Source organism: Erpetoichthys calabaricus, chromosome 12 (genome assembly GCF_900747795.2).
Source record: "Erpetoichthys calabaricus chromosome 12, fErpCal1.3, whole genome shotgun sequence".
Taxonomy (NCBI): domain Eukaryota; kingdom Metazoa; phylum Chordata; class Cladistia; order Polypteriformes; family Polypteridae; genus Erpetoichthys; species Erpetoichthys calabaricus.
Genome location: NC_041405.2, coordinates 24,381,232 through 24,399,475, shown reverse-complemented (window position 1 = coordinate 24,399,475; position 18,244 = coordinate 24,381,232). Strand labels below are relative to the sequence as shown.

Below are 18,244 nucleotides of genomic sequence, written 5' to 3'. Positions count from 1 at the left end.
ATTAACAAGGATCATACAAGCAGAATACATCTGGCGGCTCTACAAATTGTCTACATGTAAGATGAAATAAGGTCAGTGATCCCTTTTTTCCTAGAGATTTTCTTTTAAATATTAAATGACATGCAGGCATATCACTATATACATAAAATCCAACATCTGTCTGTCTGTATGTCTGTCTGCTTTTCACAAGAGAACTACTTAATGGATTTAGATCAGGTTTTTTTCTATAATTTGCTTGAACATTCCGGTTGATTTTGCGACTTCTCTCATCTTATGATAGTTCCTTTACAGGAGCAATTTATTTACACTATTGGCTGCAGGCCGAGGGGAGTGGGAAGCATGACGTCAGGAGTAGGGAGCCGGGCAGGGCCCTCTTCACTCATGCACCAGCCTCCATTCGAGTCAGTCTAACCTCTGCGTTTTGGAGTGTTTCTTGCCTCTGCCTAGCTAGCAATACCTGTTTGTTTATTGATTTTTAAATTTTGGCATGTTTCACTACTATGCGGGCGGAGCCACGGGGGACGGCTAGTATGTAATACAGTAATCCCTCTCTATATCGCGCTTCGCCTTTCGCGGCTTCACTCTATCGCAGATTTTATATGTAAGCATATTTAAATATATATCGCTGATTTTTTGCTGGTTCGCGGATTTCTGCGGACAATGGGTCTTTTAATTTCTGGTACATGCTTCCTCAGTTGGTTTGCCCAGTTGATTTCATACAAGGGACGCTATTGGCAGATGGCTGAGAAGCTACCCAACTTATTTTTCTCTCTCTCTCTCTTGCGCTGACTTTCTCTGATCCTGACGTATGGGGATTGAGCAGGGGGGCTGTTCGCACACCTAGACGATACGGACACTCGTCTAAAAATACTGAAAGATTATCTTCACGTTGCTACCTTCTGTGCAGCTGCTTCGTGAAGCGACATGCTGCACGGTGCTTCGCACACTTAAAAGATCGAAGGGCACGTATTGATTTTTGATTGTTTGTTTTTCTCTCTCTCTCTCTTTCTCTGTCTCTCTCTCTCTCTTTCTCTGCTCCTGACGGAGGGGGTGTGAGCTGCTGCCTTCAACAGATTTGTGCCGCGGTGCTTCGCATACTTAAAAGCCAAACAGCCCTATTGATTTGTTTGCTTTCCTCTCTCTTTCTGACAGTCTCTGCTCATGACACGCACTCCTTTGAAGAGGAAGATATGTTTGCATTCTTTTAATTGTGAGACAGAAATGTCATCTCTGTCTTGTCATGGAGCACAGTTTAAACTTTTGAAAAAGAGACATATGTTTGTTTGCAGTGTTTGAATAACGTTCCTGTCTCTCTACAACCTCCTGTGTTTCTGTGCAAATATGTGACCCAAGCATGACAATATAAAAATAACCATATAAACATATGGTTTCTACTTCGCGGATTTTCACCTTTCGCGGGGGTCTGGAACGCAACCCCCGCGATGGAGGAGGGATTACTGTAAATGCATATAAACTCTTCCACACAGGACTAACACCTTTTTTCTTGTGTCAATGGCATGGATTTTGCTGGAAGAGAAGCCTAATTTATGAAACATCATCATCCTCAGGTTAATGCCCATTTTCTGTGTTTACTTATGCTGTCTCCAGACCTTTTTCATCCTCTGTCTGCAGTCCGGGGTATTCTTTGGGATGAGACCCATTCTTTTCATATCATTGGACACCACCACCAACCTTAAGCTTCCCTCTTATCCTCATTCCCTCCAACTCCATCCTCATGCATGCTTCCTCAAATCATCTGCTTTTCACTCCACTTGCCCAAACAAACTTAGTCTGCTTCTTCTCACACAATATTTATTGCTTCCTCAGCAACTCTTGCCCTTAGCTTGACATTCATCCTCCTCACACTCCATGACATTTCACACATTGTTCTGATTATTCTCTTGTAGCAGTGCTCCCGGGCAGTAAAAACTTCAACTCCCAGCAGTCCCTGCAGTTGATCCGGTTGGACGCCTGCTAATGGTGCAGGGACTGCTGGTGACAAGGAGGGCAGCGCGAGTTTTAAAGGGTGCCCGGTTATACAAAGAAGAAAGGTTGTTTTGTGTCTGGAGTTACCCGTCTGTTTTGTGTTCCCGTTCATGGCCTATAAATTATTGTTCTTGTCCTGGATTATCTCCTGTTCGTGTGTATGAACTGTCTGGTGTTTGCCTGCTGCGTGAGGACTGATTAGATTGTTTGTCAACCTTTGGAGAAGGTCCCGATCCCATCACTCTTCATCTTCAGGATATACCGATAGGCCTGTTCTTTACATATACTTACACGCGAGCTGATCTCTGGATTATTCAAACTTCAAAATTTCACTACATTGGTTGCCATTTCCTATGAATTGTATTATGGACTTCATTGTGTATATTTTCTGTTTTTGTAATTTGTGTCTAATGTATATCGCTGGAAAGGGAACTGGGATGGGATTGTTTTAGTTTGTGTGATTAGATTTCCTTTATTATTGTTTAAAACATTTGTGAATTTCTGTTTTAATTCTGTTTGCCTGCGGTGGGCTGGTGCCCTGCCCGGGGTTTGTTTCCTGCCTTGCACCCTGTGTTGGCTGGGATTGGCTCCAGCAGATCCCCGTGACCCTGTAGTAAGGATATAGCGGGTTGGATAATGGATGGATGGATGGATGGATGAATTCTGTTTGCTTTTTGTCTCTGTGATGGAGTGTGTGTGAGTCGGGCCAAGGCTGGGTGCGTTCTTGGGATCCCCACCGAAAAATAAATAAATCACCGTCTTCGGGCGGTGTGAATCTTAGCTGAGTTTTAGACCGCTACACTCTTCTTTTGTCTTTTGTCTACTACTCCCCACACTACTTCAATAAACTTTTCCTTTTGATGCCAGCTGCCATAGACATCCAATAATTTTTTCCATGCACCTTTCATTCTCATTATCATTGCTGTGCCTTCACCTCCATGTACACCAAACATTTTAACTGAGTAGCAGAACATCCCTACTTGACCTCAACAGAATTCTTTTGCCAATATCTAAAAATTACATTTACTAAATCAGCATTCTGCACCCAACCTGACAATGCTAAGAGCGGAGAGAAAAGTTACATTAAATGACAACTGACCAACTGTGATCCTTACTCTATTTCAGAATGCAGTCTTTTTCATAAGAAACAGAAAATTGAAAACAAACAAGAGCAGCAAATAGAAAATGGCAGAAAATACCCTAGGAAGTTCATCCATTGTTCTTTTGTGGGGACTGCTTCTCCTTTTGCTGCTGTGGAGGAGTTGGTGATAACATGAGATGGAATGTCAGGGCACAGATACATATACAGAGACAATTTCTAATTTTTGGGTCATAGGGTTACGGCCTATTGGGTGGAAAGAGAAAACAAATCTGGACAGGCTGCTTGTCCATTGTCTTTATGATAAAACAGAAGGAGCTGTGGAGACAAGGAGATTGTGACTGAGCTGGAACTTGAATTCATGAGGCTTCAATGGCAAATGTTGGACTACCAGGCCATCACTACAGATGTTGATTCATTAATTTCTGAACCTACTTTTTCTAATTCAGGGTCAAGGAGACTGGAACCTATAATGGCAACAAAATATGCAAGGCACTTCCCCACAACTTGTGATAAGCCATGTGACAGATGTCCAGGGACTTTGCCCCACCGGGGCGCCAGAAGAAGGGAAGGACCAAGAAAAGGGCAGTATCTTCCCTGGACCACAAGGGGGCAACCTCCTGGGATTACATGAGGGTCACAGAGCTTGGAAGCTTAACCCTATGGAGGGACGTGGCCACCACCAGGGAGTGCCTGGACAGCTCCGGAACTGTGGTCCGCAGCACTTCCGCCACACCCAGAAGTGCTGCCGGATGTTAATTGGGGAGCACATGGAGCACTTTCGGGTGATGTATAAAAGAGGCCGCCTCACACCACTCGGGGAGTCAGAGTCGGGTGGAAGAGGACGGAGCTTGCGAGTGAGGAGTTGGAGGCAGCTGAAGAGAGAGAACGAGGTCTAGAGGACTTTTAGTGATGATTACTGCACTGTTTGTGGTGTCGGGAAAAGGGGTTGTAAATAAACGTGTGTGATTTGAGACATTTGGTGTCTGCCTGTCTGTGTCCAGGTCCGAGATGTTCACAGGCGTATCTCAGACATTGTTTAAATTATGTATTAGAGCTGATTATAGCTTTACTTTTATTTTATACTTAGTTATGAAGGTTTACTTACTTTAGAGCATATGAGGTAGTAAAATGGCTGGGCACCAACATAAAGTCACACTGTTGGGAGTACTGATGGTGGGAAGTGCCATGTGAGGAGGCCTGTCATGCCGGACATACCCTCGAGTGCCGAAGCGCTGACATCCTGATATTATTCCATGGTTGCCGTACATTGAAGTCCACATTTGTTGCAGAAAATGAAAGCAGTTGCAAAAAGAGCGTAAGAGAGTTAAGGTCACAGAGAAAGGTTCAGGAGGTTACCCTAAAGTTGAGGATGTGTGCAGATATGCATGCTTCAGGTATACAAATACAAAGTAGGACGCAAATTTATGAAAGGCATTCGCCTTACTATAAGGAAAAGGGAGGTGGATGTCACAGCGTCCTCGATGGATGGTTGTGATATGAAGAACGTAGTGTGCTGGGACTGGCTGGAGCAAACCCTCCCAGCATATAAAACCAATACAAGATCAGCAGGGGTTATCTTTTGATGGTCTGGTGATGGTGATATTACGGTAGTGAAGAGTAACCATGTCGCAGTGACGATCACAGGCATTTCTTGTAAATATACAGTAATCCCTCCTCCATCGCGGGGGTTGTGTTCCAGACCCTCCCGCGAAAGGTGAAAATCCGCAAAGTAGAAACCATATGTTTATATGGTTATTTTTATATTGTTATGCTTGGGTCACAGATTTGCGCAGAAACACAGGAGGTTGTAGAGAGACAGGAACGTTGTTCAAACACTGCAAACAAACATTTGTCTCTTTTTCAAAAGTTTAAACTGTGCTCCATGACAAGACAGAGATGACAGTTCCGTCTCACAATTAAAAGAATGCAAACATATCTTCCTCTTCAAAGGAGTGAGCGTCAGAGAGAGAGAGAGAGAGAGAGAAAAAAAGCAAACAGTCAAAAATCAATAGGGCTGTTTGGCTTTTAAGTATGCGAAGCACCGCCGGACAAAGTAGCTGCGAGGAAGGGAGCAAGCATTTTTCAGCATTTTTTAGAGGAGCGTCAGTATCCTCTAGGCCAGTGTGCGAACAGCCCCTCTGCTCACACCCCCTCCGTCAGGATCAGAGAATGTCAGAGCGAGAGAGAGACAGAGGAAAGCAAGCAATCAAAAATCAATACGTGCTGTTTGATCTTTTAAGTACGCGAAGCACCATGCGGGAAGCATATCGCTTGCAAAGCAGCCACGTGTAAGCCCAGCAAAGAAGGGAGCACTGTGAAGGTAATCTTTCAGCGTTTTCTGAGGAGCGGCCGTGTCCTCTAGGGGTGCGAACACCCCCGTGCTCACAATATATTTGAGGAGCTTTATTTAATACATAATACGCGCTGTGGTTGGGTAGCTTCTCAGCCATCTGCCAATAGCGTCCCTTGTATGAAATCAACTGGGCAAACCAACTGAGGAAGCATGTACCAGAATTAAAAGACCCATTGTCCTCAGAAATCCGCGAACCAGCAAAAAATCCACGATATATATTTAAATATGCTTACATATAAAATCCGCGATAGAGTGAAGCCGCGAAAGTCGAAGCGCGATATAGCGAGGGATTACTGTATATAAGCAATGGTTTTGTTTTTCCAGTTTTTTGTTACTTTTTCACTATTTGATTTTATTATTTTTGTCATCCTCTTAATATCTTGCCTTACTGGAAGAATGAGGATGAAGAAAAATCATTTGCTCGTTTGATTTTCTTATATTTTTGACACATTTTTATGTAAGAGCCACTGTGAGTACAGCACAGATTTAGCGTCACTTATTTTTGTTTTTTGTATGCAGTGACTGTGTTTATATATTTGAGATACATGACAATGGAAACGTATTGTGGCGGACGGCCGAGCCCCTTACCTGCCCTGACCAACAGAGGGCAGGCCCCTTGGTTTCCAGTGGGGCCACGGGTCATGAGCATAGAAGCTCAACATTGTTGGGACCAGTGGCTACCACCAGGGGGGGCGCCTGGACGTTTGCAGGGCCTTATTTTTCAGCACTTCTGCCACACCCGGAAGTGCTACCGGAAGAAGCTCTTTGGGCACATGGAGTCCTATAAAAAGGGGCCAGTCGCCAGCATTCAACGGCCTGAATCGGGAGGAAGAGGACAAAGGACTAAAGATGAAGGTGAAAGGACTAGGGTGTCAATGATATTATTATTTGTATATTGCTGGGAAGTCAGTCAGTTATTTCCCAACCCGCTATATCCTAACACAGGGTCATGGGGGTCTGCCGGAGCCAATCCCAGCCAGCACAGGGTGCAAGGCAGGAACAAATCCCCAGGCAGGGTGCCATCCCACCACAGGGCATACACACACACCAAGCACTCACTAGGGACAATTTAGGAACACCAATGCACCTAACCTGCATGTCTGTGGACTGTGGGAAGAAACCCACGCAGACACGGAAAGAACATGCAAACTCCACGCCTGGAGGACCCGAGAAGCGAACCCGGGTCTCCTAACTGCGAGGCAGCAGCACTACCCACTGCACCATGTGCTGCCCTTTGCTGGGAAGTGGCAGCTGAAAATTAAAGGTTTATGTTGTGTGCTAAAATAGAGTCCTGCCTGTCTGTGTCAGGGTTAGGGCGGCTGTACATACCCGGGCATCACAGGATATAGTAAAGAAGAATTGTTTTTGGACTAACACTTTGGTCTGTGCCTCCATTTCATCCACCACTGATCCACTTGGATACAACTGCAGATGCCTGGAGTCCAAGATCCTGTGTAAGGGTGCCAGTACACGGACACCATTACACACAAAAGTGATTTTGGAAAATGAATGGATGAATGCAAGTCGGGAAAGAGGCTCTGCACAGGGCATCAGTCCTTCGTACATGTGTCTTGAGTATACTGGACTAAAATAAAGCTGCAGATTGAACTAAAATGCACACATTGGGAAGGGCGCAGAAATAACAGGAGAACAACTCAAGTGGGGAAAAGGAAAAATATGCCATTTTAATACTTAAAGAATTTGAACCCTGATCCCCAGGCCTGAGAGGTGCTAAACACTATAACTATAGAAATGAATTGTTATGTTTTCACTGGAATGGCTAACAACAAACAGGAAACCGTGAATCAGACATTTAAATCTGAAACAGTCTTGATATGTCCATGGCAAATTACAAACAGCTCTGAATCAAAAACAAAGAACTACAAGTTCAGCGCTCAGATTTAGGAGCCGGAATAGGCTGTGAGACCAATTCAGGGTCTTAACAGAAGTTTTGAGAAAGAAGACATGAGAAAGTGTAGCACAGCAAGGGTTCAGATCACAGGCCTCAAGTTTGACTCGTTCACAGGTTCAGAAAGACAGCAGGATGTGTCTCTGTGAGGAGCACGCTTGTGCCAACTAAGGATCCAACATGGTGGAATGTGAGAAGCCTGATGCAGAAGGGAAGAGCATCTGTCAGGAAGAAAAAGCAGGGTGAGCTCAAGATCACAGCTCGAAGAGTTGAAGGGTTCCTATGGACTTGGCACACACCAGTCTGTGAGCTCCTTAAAGCGCCCGTGAAAAAGAAAGCAAGGCCAGCATGAGTCAAATAATCCCCAACATGTGGACATCCAGGATGATATGAGTCAAGAGTGAGACCACGTGAGCCAGCTGGCTGGTTTCTGGATTACAGCAATAGAAACTTTATAAAGAGAAGAGGCAGCAGGCTGTGTTGCAATTGGCGCACTCGCCTCTGCAGCCAATGGGGGGTATGAGGAATTCAAAGGTATGAATGTCAGTGAAGGCGTAATGGCACAACACGAGTGTTTAGGCAAAATCTAAAAACACACAGTTTAACACACACATACATGCACACTGACTCAAGAAGCACCTTCTGCAACATGAAAGGTAAATCTTCTAAAAAGTGGGGACTGGCGAGTAACAAGGCCTATGTGAAGGTAAGAATCATGGAGGATGAATGTGGTAAGGAGGAACCACAAAATGTCTGGCACATCATCTGAAGAAAGGTCAATGATCTAATTTTGATACAGGTACATAAATATTGAGGTCTATAAGGGGCATTGCAGAGTCTCAAACCCCAGATGTAACCTCATAGACTAAACATTTATTATTATAGAAATATGCCTCACACGGGCATCTCCTCCCAGAGTCAGCAAAATCACAATGCACAATTCTTTCTTTCTTTCTTTCTTTCTTTCTTTCTTTCTTTCTTTCTTTCTTTCTTTCTTTCTTTCTTTCTTTCTTTCTTTCTTTCTTTCTTTCCAGACATGCCTTGTTCAATTTCCTAACTCCATCTCAGGTAGGGTGGCGGCTTTTATGCTGGACCCGGGAGTCCACAACACTGCACCCTGAAAACATGTTTGGGTCAGGCAGAACTGCCATAGAATAGGGGAGTCTTCTCTTACCAGCACCCCCCTGAGGGACCCAATAGGACCACCCCCCTGAATTGCAAATCCCAAGAAGCCCTGCTGATATCCAAACCAGAGCCAGACAAATGGAGCAATGCTGCCATATCACGCTAGGGTAACAAAGTCTCCCCTAATATATCCATTGCCGGGATACACATCCATCCACACTATCCTTGTATAATGTGAATCACTCTCCATCCCAGTCAGGATGCCAGTCCATCCATTATATCTATTACAATTTGTATATGTACTATACACCTACTTATCCATTCAATTATCTAATCAGCCAATCATGTGGCACAAGCACAATGCATAAAACCATGCAGATACAGGTCAGGAGCTCCAGTTAATGTTCCAATCAAACACCAGAATGGGGAATAATGTGATCTCAGTAATTTCAACCATGGTATGATTGTTGGTTCCAGACAGGCTGGTTTGACTATTTCTGTAACTGCTGATCTCCTTAGATTTTCATGTACAACAATCTCTAGAGTTTACTCAGAATGGTGCGAAGAAGAAATAACATCCAATGAGTGATAGAAATGCCTTGCTGATGAGAGCCATCAGAGCAGATTGGTTCGCGCTGATGAAAAGGCTACAGGAGCTCAAACACCTCTGTGCTGAGCAGAAAAGCATCTCAGAATGCACAACACATCAAATCTTGAGGCAGATGAGCTACAACAGCAGAAGACCACGTCGGGTTCCATTCCTATCAGCCAAGAAAAGAAAATTGAGGCTGCAGTGGGCACCGGCTCACCAAAACTGGACAGCTGATGACTGGAAAAATGTAGTCTGATCTGATGAATCTTGAATTCTAGTGAGGCGCACTAACGGTGCATATTGGCACCAACAGCATAAATCCATACACCCAGCCTGCCTTGTGTCATCTATCTGGACAAGTGATGATGGTGTAATGGTGTGGGGAATGTTTTCTTGGTACACTTTGGGCCCTTTAATACCAATCAATCATTGCTTGAAGACCACAGCCATGTGCATCTCCTCTAGGCCAGAATTTATCTATCTTGTAATGGCGACATCCTGTCTCTGACACACGAACATTGAGTAATTTCAGCCAGTGAATCATTCGTTTGCATTTTGAATAAAGGGACTTTAACTGCCAAGTCAGAAGTTTTTTTTCTTCTTTATTTTCTTCCTTTTCAGTCATTCTGGTGTATGTTTGAACCATAGTCTATCTATCTATCTATCTATCTATCTATCTATCTATCTATCTATCTATCTATCTATCTATCTATCTATCTATCTATCTATCTATCTATCTATCTATCTATCTATCTATCTATCTTATCCTGCCGACTACGCTAAAATCTATCTATCTATCTATCTTATCCTGCCGACTACACTAAAATTTATCTATCTATCTATCTATCTATCTTATCCTGCCGACTACACTAAAATTTATCTATCTATCTATCTATCTATCTATCTATCTATCTATCTATCTATCTATCTATCTATCTATCTATCTATCTATCTATCTAATCCTGCCGACTACACTAAAATCTATCTATCTATCTATCTATCTATCTATCTATCTATCTATCTATCTATCTATCTATCTATCTATCTATCTATCTATCTATCTAATCCTGCCGACTACACTAAAATCTATCTATCTATCTATCTATCTATCTATCTATCTATCTATCTATCTATCTATCTATCTATCTATCTATCTATCTATCTATCTATCTATCTATCTATCTATCTATCTATCTATCTATCTATCTATCTATCTACTTCAAGCATGATAATGCGCTGTGTCATAAAGCAAAACTCATCTCAAACTGGTTTCATGAACATGACAATCAGCTCAGTGTTCTTCAATGCCCTTCCCACTCAGTGCATCTGAATCCAATAGAACACCTTTGGGATGTGGTAGAGTAGGAGAGTTGCAGCATGGATGTTCAAGTGAGAAATCTGCAGAAAGTGTGGACCAGAATCTCAATGTAATGTTTCTAACATCTTGGGAAATCCGTGTCATGAAGAACTGAGGTTCTTTTAAGATTAGAAGGAGGATATACCCATTAAATGTATAGTGTTCCTAATAATTTGGTTAGTGAAGGCATAAGTGTGTGTGCACAGTATGTTCAAACATGGCCACTGTATCAAAGTAACAGGAATTAGATTTATCAAAACATGGACTCACTAAGGTGTTGGAAATACTCTTAATAAATATCGGTCCATGATATCTTGAGAACATCTTTCAATTCCTTCAGGTTTTTTAGACACACATTAATGCTGTAATCCTCCCCTGACATATCACCACAAAGGTGTGCTACTGGATTAAGATCTGGGGTATACTCAGGCCATTGGAGTAAACTGAAATCACTGTAATTTGTGTAGCACCAGCTTGAGATGATTCATACTTTGCATTGTGATGTTAACCCAGTGGAAGAATCCATTTAAAAAAGGTAGACAGTGGCCATAAAGAGATGAACATTCTGACATTCAAGTGATATTCAGTTATCATTTAGAGGCTTAATATCTGCCAAGAAGACTAGCAACCTGTACTACTGACACAAGTCAAGATGATTCCTTGAATTCATGGTGTTTACACATCATTCTGACCCCACTATCTGCATATAGCTGCAGAGATTGAAGTTAGTCAGACCAGATGACATGTTTCCAGTTTGTAGTCACTTGGTTCTGGTAGACTTGCTGCACGTCCACCACAGCCCCAGTGTGGTCCAAAATAACATCAAGTTGAGGTCCCTAAAGTTCTCATCTCTAATACAATACTTGTTCTTCTGGAGCTAGGTGTAGTCACAGCTCAGTGACACAGGAAGCGAAACTGCGCTTTTAAAAAATTGTATGAAGAAACCCTACGCCACATTTTACCATATGAATGTTACAACTGGGAAATACCTCAGGTATGGTCTATAGTAAATGGTGGGCTGAGTATGTCTCCTTTGATGCCACCTTGAACACTGAACTCTCTGTGACTGACCCATGTTTGCATATTCAAATAGTGCATAATGTATACATCTACATTCAATGATATGTGTACATAAATACGTACTGTTTTTGTAGGTAAACTCTTATATACACAATTTGCATATACTTTTTTAATAATTTCATTTTAGAAAAATGCATACTAAGGTGCCCTCTATATGAAAGTTAGATTGGTTCACGGACACTGGATTTTTTAGGCTGGATGCTTGAAGATTTTAATCAGCTTCTTGTAATCTGGAACGTCTCTAATTTAACCAATGACCAGGCCTCCAGACCGACTAGCAAAGGTTTACCACAGGAAGAAGAAGAATAAGACATCTCCCGGAGCTTCAGGAGGCATACATCTTCAGTAATGACTTCTCTGTTTGTCAAGACTAAAAAAGGTGATGGCTGCTGTTTTCGACACATTCTGCAAATCTCACTTCCCTTATGAAGCCACAATATCAGCCCCCCTCCACCCTCGCCTTCTCGCCACAGCTTTGCACAAAGACCTTTGCTCATGGCTCATCACACTACCTGCTGCAAGCCTGCTATTGGAGGGAACAGGGGAAGTTGGTGTGCTGCTGCAATGTGTGGGGGATAGAGGCAAAGTTCTGCAGCATCAGTCTGCCCTTTACGTCCGTCTGTCTGTCCATCCATCCATCCCTCTCTCCATCCATCTGTTGGTCCGTCCATCAGGACCATTCTTAGCAGTTTGGGGGCCCTACGCGGTTCAGAAATGTGCAGGCCCCGTATGGTGTGTGTGTGGGGGGGGGGGGGGGGTCCGGGGGGGCAGAACTCAGGAAGGTGTTCTAATAAAATGTCCGGAAAAGGCCTTAGATGACCAGTCCATCCATCCATCCATCCATCCATCCATCCATCCATCCATCCATCCATCCATTCATCCTACTGGGCCCACTTCAGCATGTCTATCCTTAATCACTCATTTAAAGCTAAAAGGCGAGTGGAAGCCAAAGTCGAATCAGAATACTTATTGACCTGCGATTGCTTGGCAAGCTGGTGATGATGTTTCTTTGACTGACCACGGCTCTAATTTAATGAAGAAATATTTCAGATGCTTCTTTTTTCAACTGAACGTCAAACTGGGAAAAAAACTTCAGATCATAGGATAGAACTTAGAACATTCTGTAGGAGTTGCCATAAGAAGCTGCCTCCTGCTGGTACCCAATTGCATTACTCCTCAATGATTCACTGTTATCTATGCATCTACCATTCAACCATCCATTATGAAATGGGGTCTGATTCAGTTCAGATCTATAAGTCCAGTTTCTGACACATCATCATCATTTTTTGGTTTATACACCCTCACAACCTTCTTCAATCATTTACTCATTCCCTCACTCAAACTCTATTCCTGTGTCACTCAATGACTCCCTCACTTACTCTTAGAGCCTTCTCCACAGTTTCTCTTACTTATTCATTCACTCATTTACTCACTTATGCTTTGCCTCTCCTCACTCACTCACTCACTCACTCACTCACTCACTCACTCACTCACTCACTCAGAATCTACTGCACAATTTCCTTAAATAATGTATTCACTCACTTTCCCACACTTCACCTTACTAATTTAAACTCAACTCCATCATTAATTTACTCAGTCTTTCAGACTCTACTCCTTTACTCACTAACTGACTGTCTGACTCAAACTCTACTCCATAACTTGATTTATTTGCTCAAACACTACTCTTGTACTCACTCGCTCCTCCACCCACATTCCCATCTACAATTTCCCTCTCATATTTACTTACTCGTTGACACTTGACTTTTCCTTGCTAATTCCAGATCCAAGCCTTCACACATTTATTGTCTTTCAGATTCTACTCCTTTAGTCACTAACTGACTGACCGACTCACTCACTCACTCACTCACTCACTCACTCACTCACTCACTCACTCACTCACTCACTCACTCACTCACTCACTCAAACTCTACTGCAGAACATGATTAATTTACTCAAACACTACTTCTTTACTCACTGGTTCATTCACTCAGACTCTACTCCAAAATTTCACTCACATGATCACTGACTTACTCACACTTTACCTCCCTTTACTTGTTCAATGTTTAGTCCCTCACTCATTTACTCAGTCTTTCAGACCCTACTCCTTTACTCACTAACGAACTCACTCACTCACTCACTCACTCACTCACTCACTCACTCACTCACTCACTCACTCACTCACTCACTCACTCACTCACTCAAATTCTACTCCATGACTTTTTAATTTACTCAAACGCTACTTCTTTACTCCATGGTTCATTTGCTCAAACTCTGGTCCACAATTTCACCTACGTTAACACTGACTTACTCACAACTTACCTCCCCTTACTTATTGAAAGTTTAGTCCCTCACTCATTCACTCATTCTTTCAGACTCTGATCCTCTACTCATTGACTGAATGAATGACTCACTCACTCAGTTAGTCTTTCAAATTCTACTCCGTGACTTGATTCATTTACTCAGACACTACTCCTTTACTCACTCAGTCTCTCAAACTCTACTCTATGACTTGATTAATTTATTCAACCACTACTCTTTTACTCACTCACTTCTCCACCCACACTCCTGTCCACAATTTCCGTCTCGTACTTACTCACTCACTGACACTCGACTTTTCTGTACTTATTCAAACCCCAATCCCTCACTCATTTACTCAGTTCTTCAGACCCTACTCACTCACTCACTCACTCACTCACTCACTCACTCACTCACTCACTCACTCACTCACTCACTCACTCACTCACTCACTCAGTCTCTCAAACTCTACTCTATAACTTAATTAATTTACTCAAACACTACTCTTTTACTCACTTACTTCTCCATCCACACTCCTGTCCACAATTTCCCTCTCGTATTTATATATTCACTGACACTTGACTTTTCTCTACTTTTTCAAACTCCAGTCCCTCACTCCCTCCGTCCCTCATTCATTTACTCACTTATTCAAACTTTGCTCCATTGCTCTGTTTTAAAGTTTTGTAAAAAGTGAGCAATCTGCAGCTGCAGTAATAGACAACAGAGAAACACAATGCTTTGTGATGTAAATTCTTATGTTTTGTTAGAATGAGGAAGTTAATTATTATTAAATAGATTTTTCAGAAAGAGGGAAGATAAACTGGTGGAACTCGAACAAGGCCTTTCATAGACACTCATTTTTTCAGAATCACACTTTGGCAACACATTCATCACAAGGAATCTTCAAAGCAGCAGATGCTGAATGAGCTTATCATCAGGAAGAGACCTGACGAAGGCAACACGCAATATGGAGCCTAAGTCTGCAAACCTAAACTTGATCTTTGCACACTCCAGAGGGTTTAGACTGAACACTCCAGACTGTAGTTCTGGTAGTTTAGCCAAATCTTGCAATTTTGATATGACCCCACTGTGCCTAAAGTGTCTGAGTGACCAGCTAGGACACTGAAGCCAGCCTGCAGGGGTGTCACATTATCCAACTATCTGATGGACTCCTGTAGGCATCAGCCTGGGCCTGGAGGAGAGTTTGTTCAGTTTCACCAAAAGCTGACAGGAGGTGAGTAACAGTGACACCAGGCCACTGAGCAGCCAGCATGTGGCTTTAGTGATAAGAACTCTGCTTTTTTGATTGTATCTATGACTTTTTCCACTATTCTGTTTTAAAAAGAAAGATGTGAACCAAGTCTTTTAAATCATTACTTACAGCAAATTTTAAAATGAGTAGGAAATGGCAGCCTCAAAAGCCAGTCCCATCACATGGTAGCAGGAGGGCCTTCACCTTGGTTTTATGTTCATTTTACCTCACTTAATGTCAGACTTCATCAAAGCTCAACGTGTGCGGCCTTTAACTGTTGTTCCTCTGCAGATTTTCTACCTTTTTACTTGCTTGTTGTGAAAGGCGCCATATAAAATAAAGATTGATTAAGTGGTTTATTTATGTTGATGGATACCATAACATTATCATTCCGTTTTAAATGAACAATATTGCAAAAACTGTAGTCAACTTAACACCTACATCTTTATAACTATTTATCTTCATTAACAAAAGAATGTTAAAAAGGAACCAGAGTGGATCTTCCACTTTTTCATTCCAATCTCCATTTTGAGCATCAGTCAGGGTGTCAGTTAATTTGTAATTATTTACACCGGAAGCTCATCGCTTCCTATATTCTCAAAGTTTAATCTAGGTGAAACTTGTCTGTCCCGAAGCCCACCCAGCTTCTGAGCCCATCCCTGGCAGCACAAATAAGAAGAGCTCCAACTCACCCGTCTCCTACGACCACACACTTTATGGCCTGCATGTCTGGAGTTTCACAACAGCCCGGGAGCTTCTGAAGTGCAGCTCTGCTGAAATTAAAGCAATGGGAAATAAAGGCAGCCTGCTTCTGCTATCAGCGCTCTCGCACGCAACTGATTTTTTTTTTTTATTTGGCTCCACCTTCAGGAACTGACAAGCTTGCTGAATGTCTAGGTGCTTCCCTTTAATTTGTCTGTTTTGCATAAAATCATTGATTAGCACTTATATATAATTAAATCACAATCTGAGTACAGAATAAGGAAACAAATGCTGGAGAAAAATAAAAAGTAGATTAAATTAAAAAAAAAAAAAGTAAATTACAGTTTAACTCAAATAAGAGAAGAATAAAGGCAGAGCTTAGTTAGAAACCATCATTATGAAGAACAACCAAATTACAAGAAGCAGCCTGGGGTGCAGACAGCATGGACGCTGAACAAGGCCTGCAGCTCCCTCACTTACTGAGATTCTGTGAATATGAGCAAGGAGCAGCTGAAAGAGGCACAGCATTACAGAATAAACAAAGGAAAAGTACAGAAAGCGCACTAATAGTTGTCAAATGACAGTGAAACCTGTTGGGTATCTGCGAATTCACACAATTTGTGCAACATTTGGGAAATTACAGCAAGTTAAATAAAGAAAGGAGTCAAATCAAAAAGAGGAACTCGCTGAAGGAGAAGCTGCAACCAACTGTTCCTCTGTAAACATAGTGAAACTTGCTTCAAGTTGCTATGCTAAATAGGTAGATAGGTAAGGCACTATATAATAGATAGATAGATAGATAGATAGATAGATAGATAGATAGATAGATAGATAGATAGATAGATAGATAGATAGATAGATAGATAGATAGATAGATAATTTTTTTTAATTTTTAAAATGACCTTTATTTTAAACAGTGACAAAAATATTAACAAAACAATATACACATTCAATTTACATAAAAAACCAAGTGTCATAATAAACAAGAGAGCCATACATCCGACCCCAACTACTCCCCTTTACACTCCTCCTACTCCGCACATAAATAAGAACTTTAACAGTTAATAATTCATTATAACACAAAGACCACCTTTATTCCCCCTTTACACTCCTCCTACTCCGCACATAAATAAGAACTTTAACAGTTAATAATTCATTATAACACAAAGACCACCCTTACTCCCCTTTACACTCCTCCTACTCTGCACATTAATAATAACTTTAACAGTTAATAATTTCATTATAACACAAAGACCACCTTTACTCCCCTTTACACTCCTCCTACTCCGCACATAAATAAGAACTTTAACAGTTAATAATTCATTATAACACAAAGACCACCTTTATTCCCCCTTTACACTCCTCCTACTCCGCACATTAATAATAACTTTAACAGTTAATAATTCATTATAACACAAAGACCACCTTTATTCCCCCTTTACACTCCTCCTACTCCGCACATAAATAAGAACTTTAACAGTTAATAATTCATTATAACACAAAGACCACCTTTACTCCCCCTTTACACTCCTCCTACTCCGCACATTAATAATAACTTTAACAGTTAATAATTCATTATAACACAAAGACCACCTTTACTCCCCCTTTACACTCCTCCTACTCCGCACATAAATAAGAACTTTAACAGTTAATAATTCATTATAACACAAAGACCACCCTTACTCCCCTTTACACTCCTCCTACTCCGCACATTAATAATAACTTTAACAGTTAATAATTTCATTATAACACAAAGACCACCTTTACTCCCCTGTACACTCCTCCTACTCCGCACATAAATAAGAACTTTAACAGTTAATAATTCATTATAACACAAAGACCACCTTTATTCCCCCTTTACACTCCTCCTACTCCGCACATTAATAATAACTTTAACAGTTAATAATTCATTATAACACAAAGACCACCTTTATTCCCCCTTTACACTCCTCCTACTCCGCACATAAATAAGAACTTTAACAGTTAATAATTCATTATAACACAAAGACCACCTTTACTCCCCCTTTACACTCCTCCTACTCCGCACATTAATAATAACTTTAACAGTTAATAATTCATTATAACACAAAGACCACCTTTATTCCCCCTTTACACTCCTCCTACTCCGCACATAAATAAGAACTTTAACAGTTAATAATTCATTATAACACAAAGACCACCCTTACTCCCCTTTACACTCCTCCTACTCCTCACATTAATAATAACTTTAACAGTTAATAATTTCATTATAACACAAAGACCACCTTTACTCCCCTTTACACTCCTCCTACTCCGCACATAAATAAGAACTTTAACAGTTAATAATTCATTATAACACAAAGACCACCTTTATTCACCCTTTACACTCCTCCTACTCCGCACATTAATAATAACTTTAACAGTTAATAATTCATTATAACACAAAGACCACCTTTACTCCCCTTTACACTCCTCCTACTCCGCACATAAATAAGAACTTTAACAGTTAATA

The 18,244-nt window shown here is 41.5% G+C and overlaps 1 protein-coding gene across 1 annotated transcript in view; it reads right to left on the bottom strand.

The window, feature by feature from the left end:
- rac2 (Rac family small GTPase 2) overlaps positions 1-15,886 on the bottom strand; it is a 105,842-nt gene extending 89,956 nt beyond the window's left edge. Inside the window, exon 1 of the mRNA XM_028815240.2 lies at positions 15,744-15,886. Coding sequence (XP_028671073.1) covers positions 15,744-15,778 — 35 coding nt within the window. The 5' untranslated portion in view covers positions 15,779-15,886. The remainder of the gene's footprint in view (positions 1-15,743) is intronic.
- Positions 15,887-18,244: the final 2,358 nt, after the last annotated feature.